Here is a 20,246-nt window from a genome sequence, read left to right as displayed (position 1 = left end):
TTAATTTGCATATTATATACATTATTTATCGAGAATGGCATCAACACGAGAGGTTCATATGTCGTCGTCTGTCGATTTGAAAGACTCCTCTCCGATACACTCTGGAGATTCACACGCCTCGCAACCTCAAAAACAAAGCTGGCGTGAAATTAAAGAAGCCGTCATGATGTCGAGAAAATTTCATATGCAGTTTGCAAGCAAGATACCTCATGATTTTCGATTTTTCAAAATTGATCCGGAGTTATATCCAGATAGAAAGTGGATGTTTCCTAAAGACGTGGAAAGTTATTCTCATAGAATTTTCTTTCTTGGAATATTACCAAACAAAAGGGAGAATGAACTATTGTATGTGGATGTTCCTAAAGAACCTAAAGCTGCATGGATTGATAAAGCTGTTGCTTGGAAGCCTGTCGTAGCAATGTATCAGGTATTTTTCATTGCGCAATTTTCTCACTGCTGTTTTTTGAGTGTTCTTTGCAATTAAATTTAGACTGAAATCAGATATTCATGATATAAAAATTAAGAACTTTAAGTTCAACCCAAATTGCGAAAACTAACTTAGAAAGCCTGTTTTAGAAAATAATGAAAACGTGTATTTCGAGGTTTTAAACTTAATGTCATTTTTTCTTAAAATATTGGATGAATATTGCTTCTACCAATGGTTAGATACCAGTTGCACCTATTTTTTATTATTATCAAATAAATTTTAACATTTGCATTAACTTCAGGAAAAAGTCCAACAAATCATAAATTTCATCGTATTTCATTTTTAACGCTATAAAAATTAAAAAGCTCAATCAAAGCAATGCCTATCTGATCAATTCTGTATTGACAAGATTTCCAAATCTGAAAAAACTTTCAGGATGTGTTTGGAATAGTACATTATTCGGTTTAAGTCATCCCTTATTATAAATACTGCACAATTTAGTGTTTTTGACTTTACATTCCATGGCTTAATGCAGCAAAGGGTGATTTCTCTCTGCCCTCGTGTTAGTGAATTCTTGTGCACTTACTCGAGATGCTATAACAAGAGTTAAGGCTGTAAACAGCTGAAGGGTTCAAAGGTCAATCACCACACTTTCAAATATTTTATTCTGTAGGATATTTCATGTAAGGTTTTTTTACAGGGTTCACTACAGCCTTCTTATTCGCGTGAAGAAGAGTTGCTGAGGGAGAGAAAAAGGGTCGGAGTTCACGGAGTGATTTCTTATGAAATATCCCAGGACAGATCCAGAATATTCTTTCCTGCTGGTGGAGATATGTACTATTATGATGCAAAAGAACTTGGACGGGTAGAACATAAATATTCAATTCGGACGGGACTATGGACTACGGTACTAGGGTGGAAAATATGCAGTGGTATCAGTTTGTGAATGCAAAATTCCATTGCTTGTTTGGCATTGATCAGTCAAATTTAGTTAGGCTTATCATTAATAATATAGGGTTCTGAGGGGAAAAAAGTTCGAAAAAGTTTTTTTTTTAGATTTTTATATTTATCCAAAGAAAGAGGCCCAGATTTTTAATGCATTAGTGCATTATCACCAAACATTTTTGACTGCTGGCCGGGTACGACTCAAACTGTGTTGAAACGGGCCAGACAAATATTTTTGTCAATGCAATACAATAAATTCACAAAAGTTTGGAAATCCATTCAATTTATTCAACAATAAATATAATCTAAATTCCTGAAGACTTGAATATTAAATTCTATCTCTATCGCAGAATATATAAGTATATTTTCCCGCAAAAAAATCATACACAAAACATAAACAATGAATACACAGAAGATTGGGAAAATCTGGGAAACTGGAGAAACTTTTATAAAGGTTTAATAGATTGAGAACATCCTAGTAAAACAAATATACAAGATTTCTATATCTATTCAACTATCCTGAGTTTAGCTGTTAGCAAAACGTTGCTGTCATGAATTAGGAATGTTAAATAATCCACTTTTCCGCGCAAAAAATATGTACGCCATCAAGTCTGCTAGTTACCGCTACGCCGCGTTGGAATATTGCTCATATAAACGACTACGGACTGCCTGCGGTACCTTGGAATTCCAGGAAATATTGACATAATTTAGATGAAATAAACAACTATTATCTGGTATTTGATTTTTTTTATTAGCGCATAAATTTCAAGTTATACGTGGTTCAAATTTTGATATTGTCTATGGACACCAATAAAATTTATGTGAACGTGTGTATTTCCTTCCTAACTTGATACTTACCAATTTATATGAAGTTTGTTATATCAAAACATCTTTAATTATTACCCACAATAAACCACTGTCAAACTAACATGCACAACTCCAGCGTTTATTTGCGACGATAAAATCCTGAAATAGTCTCAATATTCCATAGATGTGACGCAGAATGAAAGATTAGAGATTGATATGTGTTCTTTTTTCATATTTATTACAGTTATTATCTAAAAAGTAATACAATCCTTATGGAAAAAATTGGCATGTCGGGCGGTACTAAAATTCCGATATCTTCGTTGTTTCTAGACCGTTTTTTATAAACTTGTCATCTTATTTTCACTCAGATCTATCCACTGGCGCAAATTTTATTTAAATCGGATGAACTTTAATTTGTTTGTAACATACCCACTTGAATATCCGCATTTAGGCAGTACAAAAGTTAGTGTGACTTGTGAAATTGCAGCAGTACGCGAGGGATCACAGTGCTGTTAGCGCAACATGCACAATGCACATTCGACGTTCATTTCAGCACAAGAAACAGTTTCGTCGAAAGCACGCGCCACAAGTATACGAGTGCATCTTTCGCGAAAAGCGTTTTTCACCGGTAGATAATTTTAGTCTATTTTGTCACAGCTATTTCTAGACTAGTTTTTCATTACTACTATTAGAACTACAACTCTTGAGGAGAAAAAAATTTCGCCATTTTTGCGTGTTATTGCGGGCCGGATTTGGTGACCCCTGCATTAGTGAATAGGATAAAATTTTAGGTATTTATTTGAAAGGAAAGGAAAGACGATAAAATGGCTCAATCATATATTAAATCACAGTTTCTTTCTAATGTTAATATCAAAATGTGACGGTCTAAGAATAATGCAAGTTTCTGGATTGGTTTGTATGCTAATGATAATAGATTTACATGTTTTCCCGCTTCATTTTTTTTTTAATTTTCAACTTCTCTCTGGATGTTCTATTGAATAGGCTAGGAGTTTTATATTTATTCAAGTCGAGGGAAAGCCAAAAAAATGTCTTAATCATATAATTACAGTTTTAGTTAATCTTATTAATATCAAAATGTAATGGTCTGAACAAAAGTAAGACTTAATTTATATGTTAATGATAGTCTTGCCTCGTTAGTTTTGTTAGGTTTAAAAGCATTTTTATTTTTATTTCATGCTTTTACAAGCGTACCATTATGTCTGCGATTTGTTCATTCTTTGGCTGGCATTGTTCGATTCACAATCACATTTTGATTCTCTATGAGAAAGGGGAAGTCATTATTGTTTAATGTTATCTTAGACTTTACAATATCATATTTCACAATTCTGCACTAAATTTCATCACATATAAAATTTCACTTTAATTAATGTTAACTTTGACCTTAATGTTCCAAAACAATGTCGCCCCATTCCCATTTATATTATCTATTATACTTAGAAATTTTATTTTTTTTATTTTCTACAATTTGAACTCATTTTATTCATCCAACTACAACTATTCAGTCACTTGTTTCAAAATTTTTTAATTTACTGATTCATTTCTGTTAATACGCTACAGTCTTTATTAGGAATGCCATAGCCTTATCAAAGAAATAGTTTTTCTCAAATTTCGCCTGAAAATTGTAATTTAGAATATCAATACTGAATCTTTTTTGTCAAAAAGTAACAAATTTTAGCCCTAAAATAATAATAAAAAAGTCCGAATATGTTCTACCTTTTAAAAATAATATTGTAGAATATATTCAGAATTGGGTCTTGTTTGATAAAGACACATAGATGTCTGAATATTCAATTAGTTTGAAACATAGAAAAGTTAAGATAATCACTGATTCAATATATTCTATTCTACTCGGACATCTCTGATGCTATATTGAGTGTTGAATCCTAAAAAAATGAAACTATGACATATTTTATAGCAAGCAATAATATTTTTGATCTCATTTTTTTTTTAATTTATGTTTATTATTGTCTTCAAATTTATCTCAACATTGAACTAGATTAATAATTTGTGTGAATACTGGTTTCTTACCTTTCATTTTTTTTTCATCCAGATGAATCCAAACACTCCAAAATATTTGCAATTCAAACATGATGGAGTCAAGATTGATCCAAAAATGGCCCCAAACAACATTGATGTTGTTGCATATATTATGAACAACGATATATGGGTGAAGCATATTGTCACAGGTGATGAGAAAAGACTCACATTTGCAAACAAAGGTATATAATATTTTTTAGAATGCTGTTTTCTTTTCCTGTAGAATTGTGTCTTGTTGTTCTTTCATAAATAATTTCTCACTGCAGTGTTCTCATCATCAATTAACACAGTACCATCTTGTACACTCAAATCGTGTATCTGGACTATAACTATAATTATTGTATATTCTCGCATACAACCCGGACTTAAAGCTCAAATCGCACTCAAATGAAATAACATTATGCTAACTTAATTTCAACAGCTACAACTCGAACCATGCTGAGTTCTCACGATCAGATATTTTTAGGGTTTGCTTATATGCGTATTATTATAAGTTTGCTGTTTTAGGGCCGATTTTGAGGGTCATCTTATATGTGAGGATATATGGTAATTACTTTATTTAATTAGCTAAAAATCTAACTGGCATATTTACGAGATGAGATTATCGCTCAAAGATTCACTTTATTTTAATCTTCTTTTCTTAAATATAGAATAGCCTACTAATGACCTCTTTTTTGGTTGAAATTTGCCTTCAAATTTGTCAATCTTATCTGATGTTCTGTACTCTCATGACCCATACTCCCTGATCTTATCAATTTTGTTTAAATATTTGAATTTATGCAAAATCGAAGGATGTCAATAATAACAACCATGTTGATTCTTTATCATCACTGAAAATTGGATATTATGTAACATAAGATTAGCTTGTATGCAAAACATCTTATCTGCATATTTCTCTTATGAAATATGTTTATGTTTTACAATTAATTGAGAACTCGCTTGTTTTTATTCTGTATCGTCCCATAAAACAAATCGAATTTCAATTTATTTTTGAGTTAAATAAATTTAATATCATTTCAGGAATGGTTCAGAATTGTTTCATTTGAAAATATATTGTATATCGAGCCACTGAAGCCCTTTACAATTAAATTCATGAACACTCAAATCATTGATGACTAAACTTTCTTGCATTTTCACATTCTAACTCTAGGTCCTGTGTCGAATATGAGCCAATTTAAAATAGATTCGATATTCTTGATGTAACAATCTTTTTTAAATGTAATGTGGATAATAGATTACTCAAATATGGTCATGGCACTTGGCAACTGCTTGTATGCATTCAACTATTTAATGAATAAAATTGTTAATTGGGAACTATTTATACCTGTGGAGGTGAAGTTGTGATCAACTGTTTAATTGGTAACTCATAAAATTGAAATTTTTTAACCAGGTGATAAAGACAATATAAAAGAGCCAATATCTGCTGGTGTTACGTCATACGTTGTGCAAGAGGAATTTGACAGATATACAGGGTACTGGTGGCAACCAGGCACACCTAAAGGTACTTGCTGTTATTTGCTGTTATGATTATCATCTTGTCGGGTTTCTTCTCCACTAAGATATATTTTAAAATCCATTCCCAACTAACGCAAATGAGGAAACATAATATATTTGTTTTGAAATTTCATTTGGAAAAACACTCGATCATAATACCTCAAACTGTTTCTTCAATAATGAAAATGCTTTATATTTACTTTATAAGGAACTTTTGTTTGGTTTGTTCCTGTATTGTTGTCCTCTTCAATTTATTGAAATAAAAAGGCTTTATCTATGAAGCTATTTCTATGCTTGCACAAGATTACCTTAATTGTTGTATCATATTTTATTATTTGTGGCGAAACAATTGTCCGCAATTTAAGTCATGATTTGTTACAAATTACTTTCCTGTTTGGATAAATTATTGAGGTTATAGTGGGGAATCGTGTTTGGATTTTTTGGTTTCTTTGAAAATTGTAGATAATTGTTTCAAATGAAAATTTTAGATCCCCATTGTTTTCCAGCTCATTATAATATTTGGACTTAAATAAATAAATTATCATACCTCAGTTTTCAGCAAGAAAATCAGTTTTTTAAAACAAATAACTCATTTTATTTTGCGAATTCAGGCGTTCATCGGATCTTGTATGAAGAAGTTGACGAATCTCAAGTTCAAGTTCTTCATATTTTTAATCCTCTTACTGAACCCGACATTGATTCTTACCGCTATCCAAGATCTGGTAAATATATCATATTTCAATGTTTTGCATTAAACCAATTTTTTTGATGTTTAGACTCACTAAATGAAGTAAATGTGACATAACTATTTGTTAATTTATGCTGGCTGACAAAAAAAAGATTCTGACACTCATTCTATTCATTAGTTCAAAATTTTAAAATAATTTCCATCGACAAGCAAGAGGGACCAAGGAAGGTGTATTGTTCTTTAAAAATATGTGTGATATTTTTTAAACTTGATGATTTGTAACTATATTCTGAGTGTAACTTTTAATAAGTAGCTTTGTGACAAAAGTCTAATAAAGATTCGAAGTGGAATAAACTGGAAATATACCTTAATTTTTTCATTGCATCATTCCACAACTAGGGATTCCCATATTAGTAGGTTTTCATATTAGAATTGACCAATCCATTCTGATGTGGTTTAATCCCCCTTTGTAAGAAAAGTATTTTTGATTAAAGTGGTAAATTTTGTCTTAAATATTATTAATTTCACCTTTAACAGAAATAAATATTTCAATATAACAATTCATTTTAGGTACAAAGAATGCTTCAACTCAGCTAAAAATCCTAGAATTTACAGTGACAGAGGAAGGAATGGTAGGTGTTAAATTCCATTTTACTATGGTTCTTATTATTTTGAAGATGAAGTAAGATTTTTACCTGATAGTGCTTGTAATCAATTGGAGTAATTATTAATGTTTCATGAGGCACCCTCCGAGTACAAAATGTAAGGATATTATAGGTGGAATCAAACTCTATCACAATTTCAAATATGTACCTTGGTAGCATTTCATATGATCAAAACATGACACATTGTGATAAGCAATGAGAAACGTGTTTGCGATCGCACCTCGACCCGAAGGAATGCTTGATGTTGTGAGGTGGTCCACGCAACTGCTGCTTTTTGTATGGCTTCCTTCATCATTCAAGTCCATGCTTCAGAAACTAATAATCGTTTAACTATTCTACAACCTGACATGGTGCGTCTACCCGACAAGAAGCAATGATTGGCCATGTGATTATCAGCTGTCCTCTCCTCGGAGTTGATATGAAATTCCTATCGCATCAAAGATACACTCTCCCAGACGAACAACTAATGACTATACAATCTTTTTACTTAAAACTTAGTTTATGGTATTTTCTATTGTATAATTAGGCTACTGATTGTTTTGTAATTTTTCCTTGTAATATTTTACAGTCAATGTATATTCCTAAAATAATTTTATATAATTTCCTTTCTTCAGATATCAGATTCTGTAATAAAAATGCTTCCAGAGTCATTAGAATCATTGTTCCCATGGATGGAATATATTGTTAGGGTGGAATGGTTGTCTTCTGGAGATGGGTAAGTAGTAGAAGGAGTCAAAAGTTCATTGTCATTCTTTCGTAACCGCCCTTCGCTTTGAACAAGCCTTTTCTTGTTTAATGAGATGGTTTAAATACAAATTGTGGTTTAAGTGGCTACCCAAGTCGAGAGCCCTCGGGTACTGAATAAATTCTATTTATTTTTATTTAGAGTTCTTTGAAATAAATACAAAGCCTGATCACAATATTTATTGTATTCAAAATTGAATATTTTGTTAGAGATATTTGTATTCCAACAGATTTTTAGTCTAAAATTATAATCGTAATTGAGTTTCAAAATCATGAATATTTTTTTTACTTTCAGTATGTTGGTCCAGATACTCGATAGAATGCAACAACGTACAGCAATAGTTTACGTCCCATTATCTCTTTTTACAACTGTTGTAACGGAGCCCACAGTTCCTCTCGCTGAGCGAGTAAAATCTGGGGAACCTGATGTTGAAATGAAGGATTTAGCAACTCCAACGTCGGACCAGGATCCCTCCATAACAAAGGCACAATCTGCTCTGAATGGAATCAGGATTTTGTTAGAAGAAAGGAATGATATTTGGTTTAATGTACGTATAAATCAAATTAAATGTTAACTATATGGGAAACTGCAAATGTTATGAAAATATTAGGTTTTGAGAAAAAGTGTTCACAATTCAAAATGATTTAAATTGAACTTGGCTGATATGGCAATTGTTTTCTATTGTCTGCTTAAAGCCAACAACTTGCTCTTGAATAAAAATTACAAATTTAAAAAAGTAAATAGGGTGTCTTTTGAAAAGGTGTCATTTTGGAATTTCATTCAAGTTTTGATTTTGAAGTTTTAACATTTCTTTGGTTTATGCTTAAGTTCAATAGTTTATGTATCCTCTGTGTCTTTAGTATATCTGTTGGATCTCTGCTTTAGGAGACTCTTATGCTCCGTTGTTCTTTCTGTCTGTGTGTCAAAGCTTGTAGCGTCTTAACAGCTGGACTGATTTGTATGAAATTTCACACATGGTTTATCCTGTCACCCTAGTAATTTGCGTTTCCTAGAAAGTCCAGATTGGACATTCGTTTCTATGGCATTATTTCAATTAATAATAACTACGGTATATCACTTACATAAAAATGCACAGCGCTTCAAATGAACTGGCAGTTTCAGTAACTCGCACACTCAGTCACACTGCTGGTATAGATCCAGAAGTTTCTATGGATGTTAACCGGTTGCTTGAGTGCCGGCTTCAACTATCAGCGGAGATTTTAGGCGCCTACCAGCTTGTAAAAATCTTAATTACCATATTTTTCAGGTTCATGATACATACTACTTTTACAAGCATCAGTCTGGCTCAAACATCGTCAATTTTATTTGGTCGAGTGAAAAAACTGGTAATCGACATTTATATCACTTAACATGCAAACTCGATGAAACAATAGAAAATGATTCAATACAATGTAAATTCACTGAAAAAACATTGACTGCTGGAGAATGGGATGTCATGGAACACAATGATGCCGTATGTATTTATTTATGTTGAATGTTGATTTTCAAAATTTTGCATTCACAAATGTTTTTATTGGTTTGGATATTCAAATGATTAAAATTGGTGGTATTTCATTTAGTAATATGTGTTTTTATTAAATAAGTTAGTTATAAAAATTTGGACTATTTATTTTTTCATCAGTTTGAGAAATTTGTGAACGAAATCCAGCCCATTTTATATGACTATTGGAATTCAATGTAATGCGTTGAACTTAGACATAATTAAGTATTTTGCCATCGCTAATTAATAATCCACATTCAAATCAGAAGTAATACAAAACAAACATTCTTAACTTTCAAATTATTAGATTCAATCCCTATAAACAGGTATATATTTTCGTTAATTTGTCTGTTAAAATGATCTATATCAATGTAAAATATTGTTCAATATTTAGAGTTTGAAAATGTTTCGTTTAGGCTTGTAAAATCTTCTTCGGCCATCCATAATTAAATTTCTAATATGTTCCGTCAATAAATGAAGTTTTTAAATCTCACTATAACAGTTTAGTGGTTTTAAAACATTGATGTTGTAAAGACTGGAGTTCTTACTTGTTTTTTCTCTCCAAAATCTTTGTTTCATGATTGTTTTATTTGCCTCATATATTTTGAGTTAATAACTACCAATGTATTATTCAGAAAACTATCGTGCAGATTTGGGTGAAAGAAGAAACAAATGAAGTTTTTTTCGTTGGTTTAAAAGATACTCCACTCGAGTCACATTTGTGAGTAACTTATTCTTACTCAATTATTTTTACTGAATGGATATGGATTGTCTTCGTTAATTCTTGTAGTTGTTGTTCCGAATATTGTTGTTGTTGCAAGTAATTCACTTTTTCGCAGAACCTAATTAATTATACGATTTCAGATTTTCAGTACTTAAAAGCTGGTAGAGTCACTTTAGGACATTTTCTTTTATTTTCTTCAAATTGATTTGCCTGTGTACAACTGTTCTAGGACCATATTTTGCACCAATATTTTCTTTTGGTACTCCTGAAGTATGCGCACCAAGATGTCGCATAACCTTACCATAACCTGAGTTCAGGTAGTGCGCATCTTGGTGCGCATACTTCATTCAGGAGGTTCTTTCTTCTTATATACTTTCTCCTGTTTCAGGTATCTTGCGAATCCTGAGGAACCAAGTAATCCTATCAGATTAACTCAACTTGGCAGATCACACACTGTATCCATGGATGAGGTGATTATTTCAATTTTGTTTAAATTGCTTTATACACTTGTCGTATGAAAATATTTACTCAAATTTTGTCCGTTGGTGTTATTAAATTATGTGATATTGTTGAATATCAGTGCATGCCTATGAAGGCAGATTCAACTATATATTTACTAGTGATGCAAACATTTTCAGGATTGTACGATGTTTGTCACTGTATCAAGCAGCACGAACGAGTTATATTCCGCACAGTTGTATCAACTGACGTCTCCTCAGAAAAGACCTGCTATGACTATGAACATCCTGGAAGCTGTTCGTAAGTGATTTTATATCTGTTTATTTTACTAATCACAGCTAATATGTTCTTCCACTTCAGAGACGAATAATTTGCTCGGGAGATGTTCTCTCGGAGCGGTTCAGGCGGTCCATGAGCTTGGCAAGATTGTGTAAATATGAAATAGTTGAATGCAAATCACCATTTTGGTCTAGCTTTCATATAAGTAATATCAAGGGCAACTTTAGTTATAGGCAATTCAGGATATCTCTCATTATTTAAATTGCAAAGAGTCAGGTTCAAGCAAACCAGGTGTGAAATATGCCATAGTGTTGGAATTGCCGGACCTGCCAATTGCCAAATACACAAACTTTCCACGCTCTTACGTATTAATGACTCCTTGCAAATGGCCTTGTTCATAGTGTATGTGGAAAACATTTCAGATTTCGGTTCGCACCTTTCGAGAGCCTTATTCAGAGTGAAGTTCTGAAGTCATTCCATAAAAAACACTCTGTGCTCTTTGTGATTTGTTCATCTCAAAATATCTAATATCATGCTTGTCATATCTTCAGTATTAAAATAAATCCTTTGTCATCTTACCTAGACAAATTACACACAGTAAAATTGATTATACTCCGTTTGTTGAATTTATTTTTTGAATAAAACAATTTGTGAACCCCCCATATCACTCGCTTGCATTCTCAAATTATCATTTCTTATATTTTGACTTATTGTTTGTAAATTATTTTGATCATCAACATCTGGCAACATTGTTTTCTTCTGTAAAGCTCTCAATTTTGCATGAGCAACTGAAGCTACTATAATCGATATTATTGAGATGAAAACGGAGATTGAAATCGAAATGCAGACAATAAGAAGGAGTTGCTTTTGATTGAGTTCCAATTCCTGAAAATAAATAATGCTACATTTTTAGGATTATATGAATGATAAGTAGTTAGTCTTAGGGTAACCCCTACTGTTAGGTACTATATTTTGAAATATGTATCGATGATTTTTTTATCTCATTTAACTTTGAAGTTGTAATAAAATTGATTGACAGCTGTAATGTTAATCAATAGATATGAAACACAAGATAAATGAACCAGTTTGTTGAGAAATCTTTCGAGTTAATTAAAATTGAAAATCAATCCCTATAATTGATATTTTGAAAGGGTTTCGACTTGGATAGTACTGCGAATAGTTTGAACCAAATATTTTTTGAAAATAATATTGTGTTTGAATTCGGTTTTCCAACATTTTTATAATAGAAAATCATGTATTTCCTGTTTTTTAATATTATTGATTCAGATTAAAACCCCTTTCATTTATTATATTATTTCAATGTGTTACACTTTGAATAATTTTCTGTACAAATTTTCTGAGTCCACCATTTTTGGAAAGACTTGGAGCTATAAATTTAGAATTGCCTACACCCTGAGTGCGTTTGCATACATTTTCATTTTATCCCGCCATCTACATTTAATGTTACATGTATTCAAGGGTGACAAAAACTTAATAATTCAGCAAATACAATCTGAGATAACATATTCAAATTGAATGTCGAATGCGTTCTAATTTAAATGGTGTTCAATAAAATGTGGTTTGTCGAAAATTAAATTATTATTGCAAAAAGTTGGAATAAAAGTTACTTTGATTTTTCAATTTTCAATTTTTTAGAAGTTAAGTGAAGTCTATTTTTTGTCGTGAGAATTAAATATTCAAAAAATTGAATATATCCAATTTTCACTATATTTAAATTTGATTATTTTTAGACTTCCCTGAACTTATTACAGACCAAACATTAATTCTTACCTTTAATTTTTCATTCACCAAGTCATTTACTTCTTCCTCGCCAACACATTGATCAAACTCAGAATTTTCTCTTAAAAAATTTTCAATTAAATTCGCCACAGTTTCATAATTGTCATTGTCACCAGCAAAATCCAAAGCATTTTCAATGGCGTACTGGTTCTTGTCTGCTGGTGGAATCTTTTCACTTTGAATTTGAAAGAAGTTTAAACGTTTAAAAAAATACAGTAGTGGTAGCAACACTATTTTAGAATTAGGAAGATGCGCAGAATTCAGATTGAGAACAACTGCTCTTAAGGCATAGATTGGTGACTTGTTGGGACAAAATTTCAGAAGAACATAAACGTGCCTCGTGCAGTCAAGTTTCAATCAGATCGAGGCGTGTAGTGGAAGGAAAGGGAAGATATTTTGAAAAATAACAAAGAATTCTATTATTTATCTTTATAATGCTATTTTCTGCAGAAAAAATTTTTCTTCCTTACATTTATATTGTAGCTATTCCAATAAACATTTGTCTACACTTGGTTTGATCACCCTATTATATGTTCTCGGTCATCTGCCCCTGCTTGCTTCATGCATACAGGGTACCGTACGCTTTGCCTAATTGAAGACTTTTTAAATCACAGTAACTGTTGGTTTTTCAGTGGTCATCGATAAGTTTGCTAAAAAAGGTGTCTTCTTTACTTCTGAGTGAGTGTGCATAATCTTGCTTTGAAAAAATTCTCTTTGAAATGCAAATACAAATACTTTTGATGACTAATATCAAGTCCACTTACAAGGAGTCAAGTACAATTGATTGAAATGAATTATTGGTAAAATCGATCGATATTCCAATTGAAGAAACAGATTATTAAATGGGATGTTTAAAGACTTTCGATAATCAAAAAAAAGTTCAAATTTGAAGGTCCTGTAAAAGGTTTTTTAATAAAACTTGTTTGAATTTATGTAAAATTTGCTAGTTTGTGAAATTCAACATTTGACATCTCATAGGTAGACAAAAGACATTTCTTTAACATAAAAACAATCTTAAAGTTTCTGCAATATCAATTAAGATTTTCATGAATTTATAATGACTAATTCAAATTTGTTAAAAGTTCAGAATGAATTCTAAATATGGAATTAGTTTATTTGGGCGCCGCTGTAGATTAATACAGGTAATTGCAATCTTGTAACATTGCACGCATGCATAAAAACATAGCTTATTCCATGTACTTACCCATTTTCGTCTCTGAAAATACTACAGTTCGTGAAATTCTTTATTCCATTTTCCGCATTGATCTGAATTATCATAAAACATAGAATAAGAAATGCCACCTGTTTGCGAATCTGTCTTTTCATTTTACTTTCAAACTGTCTGGTAAGACGTCGCTGAATGAAACCAAATGAATGCTTATTCACTAAGTAGGAAATGACATCATTCATTTGAATAAGGGCAAAAATTTGACTTCATTCATGCAGTCCTCTGGTATGTTGAATTTGCAATGTAGTCTAGCTAAGCATTTGATGCATTCATAGTAACATGCAACGAGATTTCATTGGAAAATTGTCTCAAGCAAACATTTTTTCAGTGGAATAAAACAATATGCATAACTGCATATATGTATTTTTAACTATTTTTCTACAATGAATTCAAAATTTCGCATAATTATTTATGAAAATATTTGTAATGTAAATTTTGGAAATTTATTTTTTTTTTTTTTCAGTTTTCATTTTCAATAGGTTGCTGTTAATAAAATCGGTGTTTGGACAGGCCAACATACAATACAATCTGTATAACGCATTCACAAATTTCCTCATTTAGTATTAAATTATCATAAGAAAAATCTTAAAATATACTTACATAAATGATCATAACACGACTGAATACTTAGTATGGCCATTAATTTAATAAATATATAAATATAGTCCTAATTCCCCCATTAATTTTAACAAGATTTGATTTGGTATGTCAAGTTCTTAACATAGGTAGGCAAAGTAATTTTTTATGGAAGTAGATCAAAATCATCCCAAACTGTGCATTCAGAGGCACCGCACAGCTTGAGAATTTCTAACCTAGTTATCGTTGCCAACGTCATCTAAATTTTCTCTATAATTTCGGTTTCTACTCTTTCACTCCAATAAATAATTCGAAATTGAACCTTTTTTTTACATCTTTCAGCTCTCATTGCTGAGTACAAACCTCCTGAACTATTCACATACAAAAGTACAACAGGATTTGATATGCATGGAATGATTCATAAACCTCTGGAAATTCAACCTGGCAAGAAATATCCCACTGTGTTGTATGTTTATGGAGGCCCTCGGGTAAGAAAATTGTTTTTGTTTCAATAATTCTATGTTTGCTTTATTTGTGTTTAGTGTTGGGGAGTCAGTCTGTTTCCACTTTTTTGAGACTCGAATTGACTCTTAACCGTTTAAAACAGGGGTTGACAAAGTTCCTCGATCAGGGGCCAAAAAATTTGCCCATCCAGTCTGGCGGGCCATGTAAGGGTCTCATAAAAAGCTACATTTTATGAACAAAATTCACAGTGTTAAAAAAGCAAAAGCAGAAAACAAGCCTCTTGCCAAAACTAAATTTAATCACAACCTCAACAAATTGGCTTGATTTGAAGATCAAAACATAATGAGCGAGTTTTTGAAATTATAAAAAAATAGGGTTACCACATCTGTTAATATTATATTGGAAGTGTTCAAAATTTTCTAGATAATTACAAAAACTTGAACCCAACTTGGAATTTTGGTGTTTGTACCTAACACTAGTTATAGCCAGCAAAACGGAATATTTTATAGAAAAACAATTCAACTTCAATCATAAATTTTTTTATATGGCCAACCTTCTCGAGCGTCATTTTTAATTTTTTTAAAATAATTTTTATAAACATCCCAGAAATAAAATCTGGTACTAAATCCCATTCACGTTTGTTACAGGTACAATTGGTCACAAACTCATTCAAAGGACTGAGGTACGGAAGGTTATTCACTCTGGCAGCACTTGGTTATGCTGTTGTCACCATTGATGGAAGAGGATCAGCTCATAGGGGCTTGGCTTTCGAAGGAGCGGTAAAAAATAAATTGGTAGGTCTATGTACCCACATTTTCTAATGTTCTCTGAACAATGAAGTGTGTATAGCACTTCAGACAAGCTACTCTTTTGATGAAGTCTGGCTTTGGTGGTCAGGATAAAATTTGTGGAAGTGTGACATTTGAACTTCTACAGCACTGGTTCTGCTAACAATAAGCTACAAATAACAGATAGTAAAGCGAAAGTATTTTTTATTAAAAAAAATGTTGAAAATACGTGGATGGAACGTAAATTTCCAATTTTAAGAAATTTAAATATCTTAAATAAGGCGGTAAGATCAAATCTAGCGAACTTAAACTCTAAAAATTAAAATTCTCTTTCTTACAGGGTCAGATTGAAATAGAAGATCAAGTGGAAGGTTTACAGAAAGCTGCAGAAATATTTGATTGTATTGATTTGAAAAGAGTGGCAATTCATGGCTGGTCATATGGTAACTGATACTATGATATACTTTGTTACTGGTAGCCACCAGTAAATGGATTTTAAATCATAAGTTGGTATTTTCTCGGAGCCCTTTATGTCTGTTTTCTGCTGTATTCGTTTTTTTTCACTCAGTGTGCTCTCATAAAGTTTTGGTTCAAAATTTCAGGTGGTTATCTTTCTCTGATGGGATTAGCACAAAGGCCTGATGTGTTCAAGGTAAGTTTAAGAAAATCTTTGAGATTGAACATAATACAATCGGTAAAGGGTCACCATATTCAATAATGTAGAAGATCTTGCAAACTTGCAATGGCAACATAGCCAGAAACTGGAGCTTGTCCTCTAACGTCAAAATTTCTTTATCCAATGTCTGGTATTTTATGTATGGTTTCTTTTTGTAGTATGTTATTGTGTGGGCTGATAAATCTTACCATATTCCGTCTTCTAATTATCAGATGGCAATTGCTGGAGCCCCAGTTACAAGTTGGGAGTTATACGATACTGCATATACTGAAAGATACCTTGGTACTCCAAAGTCTAATCCTGAAGGTTATAGCAAAGGATCGGTGGTGAAGTCTGCTACGAAATTTCCTTCAGAGTAAGTTGTCAAATGATAAAAAAATGATCTCTTTTGCAAGTTGCAATGACGCTAATTATTCCTTTTGTCTAGTTATGTGGGTTATTGAAATGGCTCGGTGGTGGGCCAAACGTGTCAAGGAGTACACTTGCCATCGAACCTCTGATCACCCTGTGTGTGTGTTCACATTTGAATCCTGTGTGGGATAATTATGTGTGAGGGGATTGCTGGACCCCTTACTGCCGTAGGGTGGTTCATGAACCCGCTGGTTGGTTATGGCTTCCTCCACCATCAAGTCCATGCTTCTGAAACACATAACTGGCTAACTAATCCCATACAGACATGGAATGATAATATACATGAATTATATATATATCATTTCATCTACTCACCATTAACTTTTTTCTTTGACAGGCCAAACAGAATATTTTTATTCCAAGGAGTTATTGATGAGAATGTACATTTTGTTCATACGGCTCATTTAGTCAATGCACTTGTTCGATATACCAGACCTTACCATTTACAGGTAGGTGATCTAGTTATTTTTTTTCTTAGACTTTATGGACCGTAGACATCTGATGTTCTTTGAATGGAAATGACAAACATTGCTAGATATAAAAGTCATATGGTTGCGCAACAATTTTTATTAACTTTGGTTTGAAAAATGAAGAGCTGTATTGGGATCCGTAGGAAATTTGTAAAAATTAGATCGTTGAGTGGAGTATGTTGGCATCAAATCTTAAAGATCTTGTCGGCCAAATCCATCGCTTCGGCCAGGGTGCAATTTAAAATTTGATTGGTAACGTAGTACACAGCTTTCGGAATGAATATGTGAAAACATACCCTAGTTTGATTGTTTTTTTTATCCTGCTACCTATCAGAACCACATCTTAAACTCCTGGAAATTCTGAAAATCAATTGGTCATTTTATAAAAAACAATCCTTTGTTTCTATCACACACCGTTTTATGCTCTATAAAATGTCCTAATTTTCTTTTAGATTTATCCCGGTGAAAGGCACGGAATCCGCAGTCCAGAAAGTAACGAACATTATGAAGTTGTCGTTATTTCTTACTTGCAACAGTATTTGTAACTAAGTAATTCATTTTAATTAAGATTTTTAATCTTAACCTCCAAATACCTTTGTATTATCATGAGATTGTGTTTGATCAAGCATGTTCCTAGGATAAGGTGCGACTTCTCTGTGGCATTTAATATAACTGTTTTCCTATGAATTTGCCAATAATTTTGTTCAGTTTTGTTTATTTGAGTTATTTAAAAATGATATATTATTGGAATAGTATATATATTTGCGACATTTTTATGGTATCGATAAAATTATTTTGCTTTGGTACTGTTTTAGTCACATATATGATACAGTCAAGTGATGCTACAGGTCTGTATGGAAGATTATTCTTCAATCTGCCAAAATTTCCACATTCAGCTCATTAGCAGGCAATGAAAATGAACTATCATTGAGTTTTCACTATAATGGCAATTTTGATGCATTTACATTATATATGTTCATCTATGTCATCTGACAAGCCGGAAAGTGCTTCTGTACGCAAAACTCAAAGTCGTTTATTATTGAAAAACTGATTTAGCTTACATTTATTTTAAACTTCAACATATTGGCTTCTCATAGTTTTGTACATTCTTACCCGTATATATGCTCTACTATATAATGAGCTTGTCGCAGATAAGAGCAATCCAGATATAATTGGTTTTTTCTCCAATAGATGATCAATATATCCTAATTGTATGTTGCATAGGAAGATTTATCATTCAATGGTGATCCAAGAATGATTGTGTCATCAACTCTCAAAGGATCTTATATTCTCAATTCCGCTACTTGTTTATTCGATTGAAGCTATTGCCATTGAAACTTGATATATGCCAAGTGCACGACCAGTATAGATATGGGAACTAAAATTTGAGCTAATATCGTTAAAAGTAAGACATAAGGCAGGATTGTGTAACCCAAAATAGAAACATTCAGATTTCAGACATGGTCAATCCAAAACTTGGCTTTAAACAAGGCTTAAAGGTGCACAAAAGAGTTTGACTTAAGTCCTTTAAACTGAGACATAGAGTTGGGGTGCACATCTGGAATAGTCATGCAAGCGAAGAATTTGTCCTAAAATATTTAAAATAAGACAGAGCATGGGTTCAGAACTGAAATGACAATATGAGCCAGAATTTGGCTTTCGGTTGTTTAAACTGAGATGTAAAGCTGGGATGCACAACTGGAATAGGCTTCTAAACTGAAATTTGGTTTGAAACATTCAAACTAAAAACTAGAGCAAGGTTGCACAAATAAAATAGGCATGTAATCCAAATTTGGCCCAAAAGTTACGGTAGTTGTCATTTAAACTAACAATTCTCATGCAGTTTTCAAATCCTCGCAAGGCTGTGTGCCTAGCATTGTGCATCTCTGACATGGAACATTAAAGGCTTGTTGAGTGTCCTGTTTGAACAGAGAAATAGCGGTGACGAGTTAATGCAACGACTTCATAATTTTTCTGTTGTAAAATGTAAATCAAATTGTAAAATCAGAATATATCAAAACCTTCCCCTAAAAATTTACATGGGTCAATTGCGCAATATTTCTCGAATCAGTTCTCCTAACGTTGTCCAGCATATTCTTTAAATTTCTTGATTCCAACTGAAAGTATAGAATATTTTCGTTTGATAAAATTGTTTTGTCTGCATCTCGTGCCAATGACGTAAATTTTTGTTGTGAATTATGATTATTTATGCATATAACTCATTTTTAATACTTCAAATTTGTGTGCCCTGTTTTGCATTATTGACCCGTTATGTAAAAGTAATGCTTAATGATGAAATTAAGCAATTGAACTGAAAATTGATATTGTTTTGTACCAATATTTTAGTGTGCTGTACAAAAAACTGATCTCTTCATTTTCAATATCGTCTATTCCTAGGAGTTATATATATATATATATGGTTTGTAATGCTTTTATTAATTCGGAAATCGTTACTATTTGATGCAGGGTATGTTTAAAATTTTGCTGGCATTCAAGTCTGAAACTTCCTAATCTTTCTTGAGGGTAGGAAAGAAAGAAAAGTCTAAATTAGTACTATGAAAGACTCCAAATGCCAGACGAGAGTCGAAGTCTGTTTTGAACTCCGAGACCGATAAAACACCGTTTTTTTGTTTCCAAGGCTGATGAAACACTTCAAACCATATGTCTTGATTTAATGTGTAAACCGGTAACTCACCAAGTATACTTATTGCTCAAATGAGAATAACTCCAATTTGTTTTCTGATCCTCGTTGTTAGAAATTACTCTACATTCAATGTATCCTGGGGTTAATTAGTGTCTCATAGAGATGCAATTTTACTGTTGTTTATTGTTTCGTCTGATCTCATATCTCATGTATTAATGTTCTACGCCTGCACTGATGATTTTGGTTGCATTTAGGTAATTGATCATGAATAAAGTTTCATTATTTTACATATTTACATTATGTTTGTTGTCTGTTTGAATAAGTTCAAAAAGCAAACAGTCTCTTGGAATGGGAAATAGATTACAGCGACCAGGGAAGATCGTAAAATATTGGTCT

General features: G+C 32.2%; 2 protein-coding genes across 2 annotated transcripts; one reads left to right on the top strand and one right to left on the bottom strand.

Moving 5' to 3' along the window:
• The first annotated feature begins 34 nt into the window (after positions 1-34).
• Positions 35-20,137, top strand: LOC144422263 (dipeptidyl peptidase 9-like). Its single transcript, XM_078112265.1, has 19 exons — positions 35-427; positions 1,128-1,292; positions 4,251-4,419; positions 5,628-5,738; positions 6,343-6,453; positions 6,990-7,051; positions 7,699-7,799; positions 8,124-8,376; positions 9,097-9,303; positions 9,966-10,051; positions 10,443-10,524; positions 10,693-10,813; positions 14,739-14,884; positions 15,509-15,655; positions 15,990-16,092; positions 16,252-16,301; positions 16,538-16,680; positions 17,074-17,185; positions 17,659-20,137. Exons 1-19 carry the CDS (start codon positions 35-37, stop codon positions 17,749-17,751), a joined length of 2,655 nt encoding a protein of 884 aa, XP_077968391.1. The 3' UTR covers positions 17,752-20,137.
• On the bottom strand, positions 11,239-13,930 carry LOC144422322 (uncharacterized). Its single transcript, XM_078112318.1, has 3 exons — positions 13,797-13,930; positions 12,584-12,767; positions 11,239-11,677 (listed from the first exon to the last, which is right to left on the bottom strand). Exons 1-3 carry the CDS (start codon positions 13,916-13,918, stop codon positions 11,420-11,422), a joined length of 564 nt encoding a protein of 187 aa, XP_077968444.1. The 5' UTR covers positions 13,919-13,930; the 3' UTR covers positions 11,239-11,419.
• Positions 20,138-20,246: the final 109 nt, after the last annotated feature.

This window comes from Styela clava, chromosome 1, assembly GCF_964204865.1.
Source record: "Styela clava chromosome 1, kaStyClav1.hap1.2, whole genome shotgun sequence".
NCBI classification, from domain to species: domain Eukaryota; kingdom Metazoa; phylum Chordata; class Ascidiacea; order Stolidobranchia; family Styelidae; genus Styela; species Styela clava.
This window is presented reverse-complemented; position numbering and strand designations above follow the sequence as displayed.

Coding starts and splice junctions, on each gene's coding strand:
- LOC144422263 (XM_078112265.1), top strand. CDS start 35: ATGGCATCAACACGAGAGGTTCATATGTCGTCGTCTGTCGATTTGAAA. Junction 428..1,127: donor CTGTCGTAGCAATGTATCAG/GTATTTTTCATT, acceptor GTTTTTTTACAG/GGTTCACTACAGCCTTCTTA. Junction 9,304..9,965: donor TCATGGAACACAATGATGCC/GTATGTATTTAT, acceptor TGTATTATTCAG/AAAACTATCGTGCAGATTTG.
- LOC144422322 (XM_078112318.1), bottom strand. CDS start 13,918: ATGAAAAGACAGATTCGCAAACAGGTGGCATTTCTTATTCTATGTTTT. Junction 12,768..13,796: donor ATTTTCAGAGACGAAAATGG/GTAAGTACATGG, acceptor TCAAATTCAAAG/TGAAAAGATTCCACCAGCAG. Junction 11,678..12,583: donor TGGTGAATGAAAAATTAAAG/GTAAGAATTAAT, acceptor ATTTATTTTCAG/GAATTGGAACTCAATCAAAA.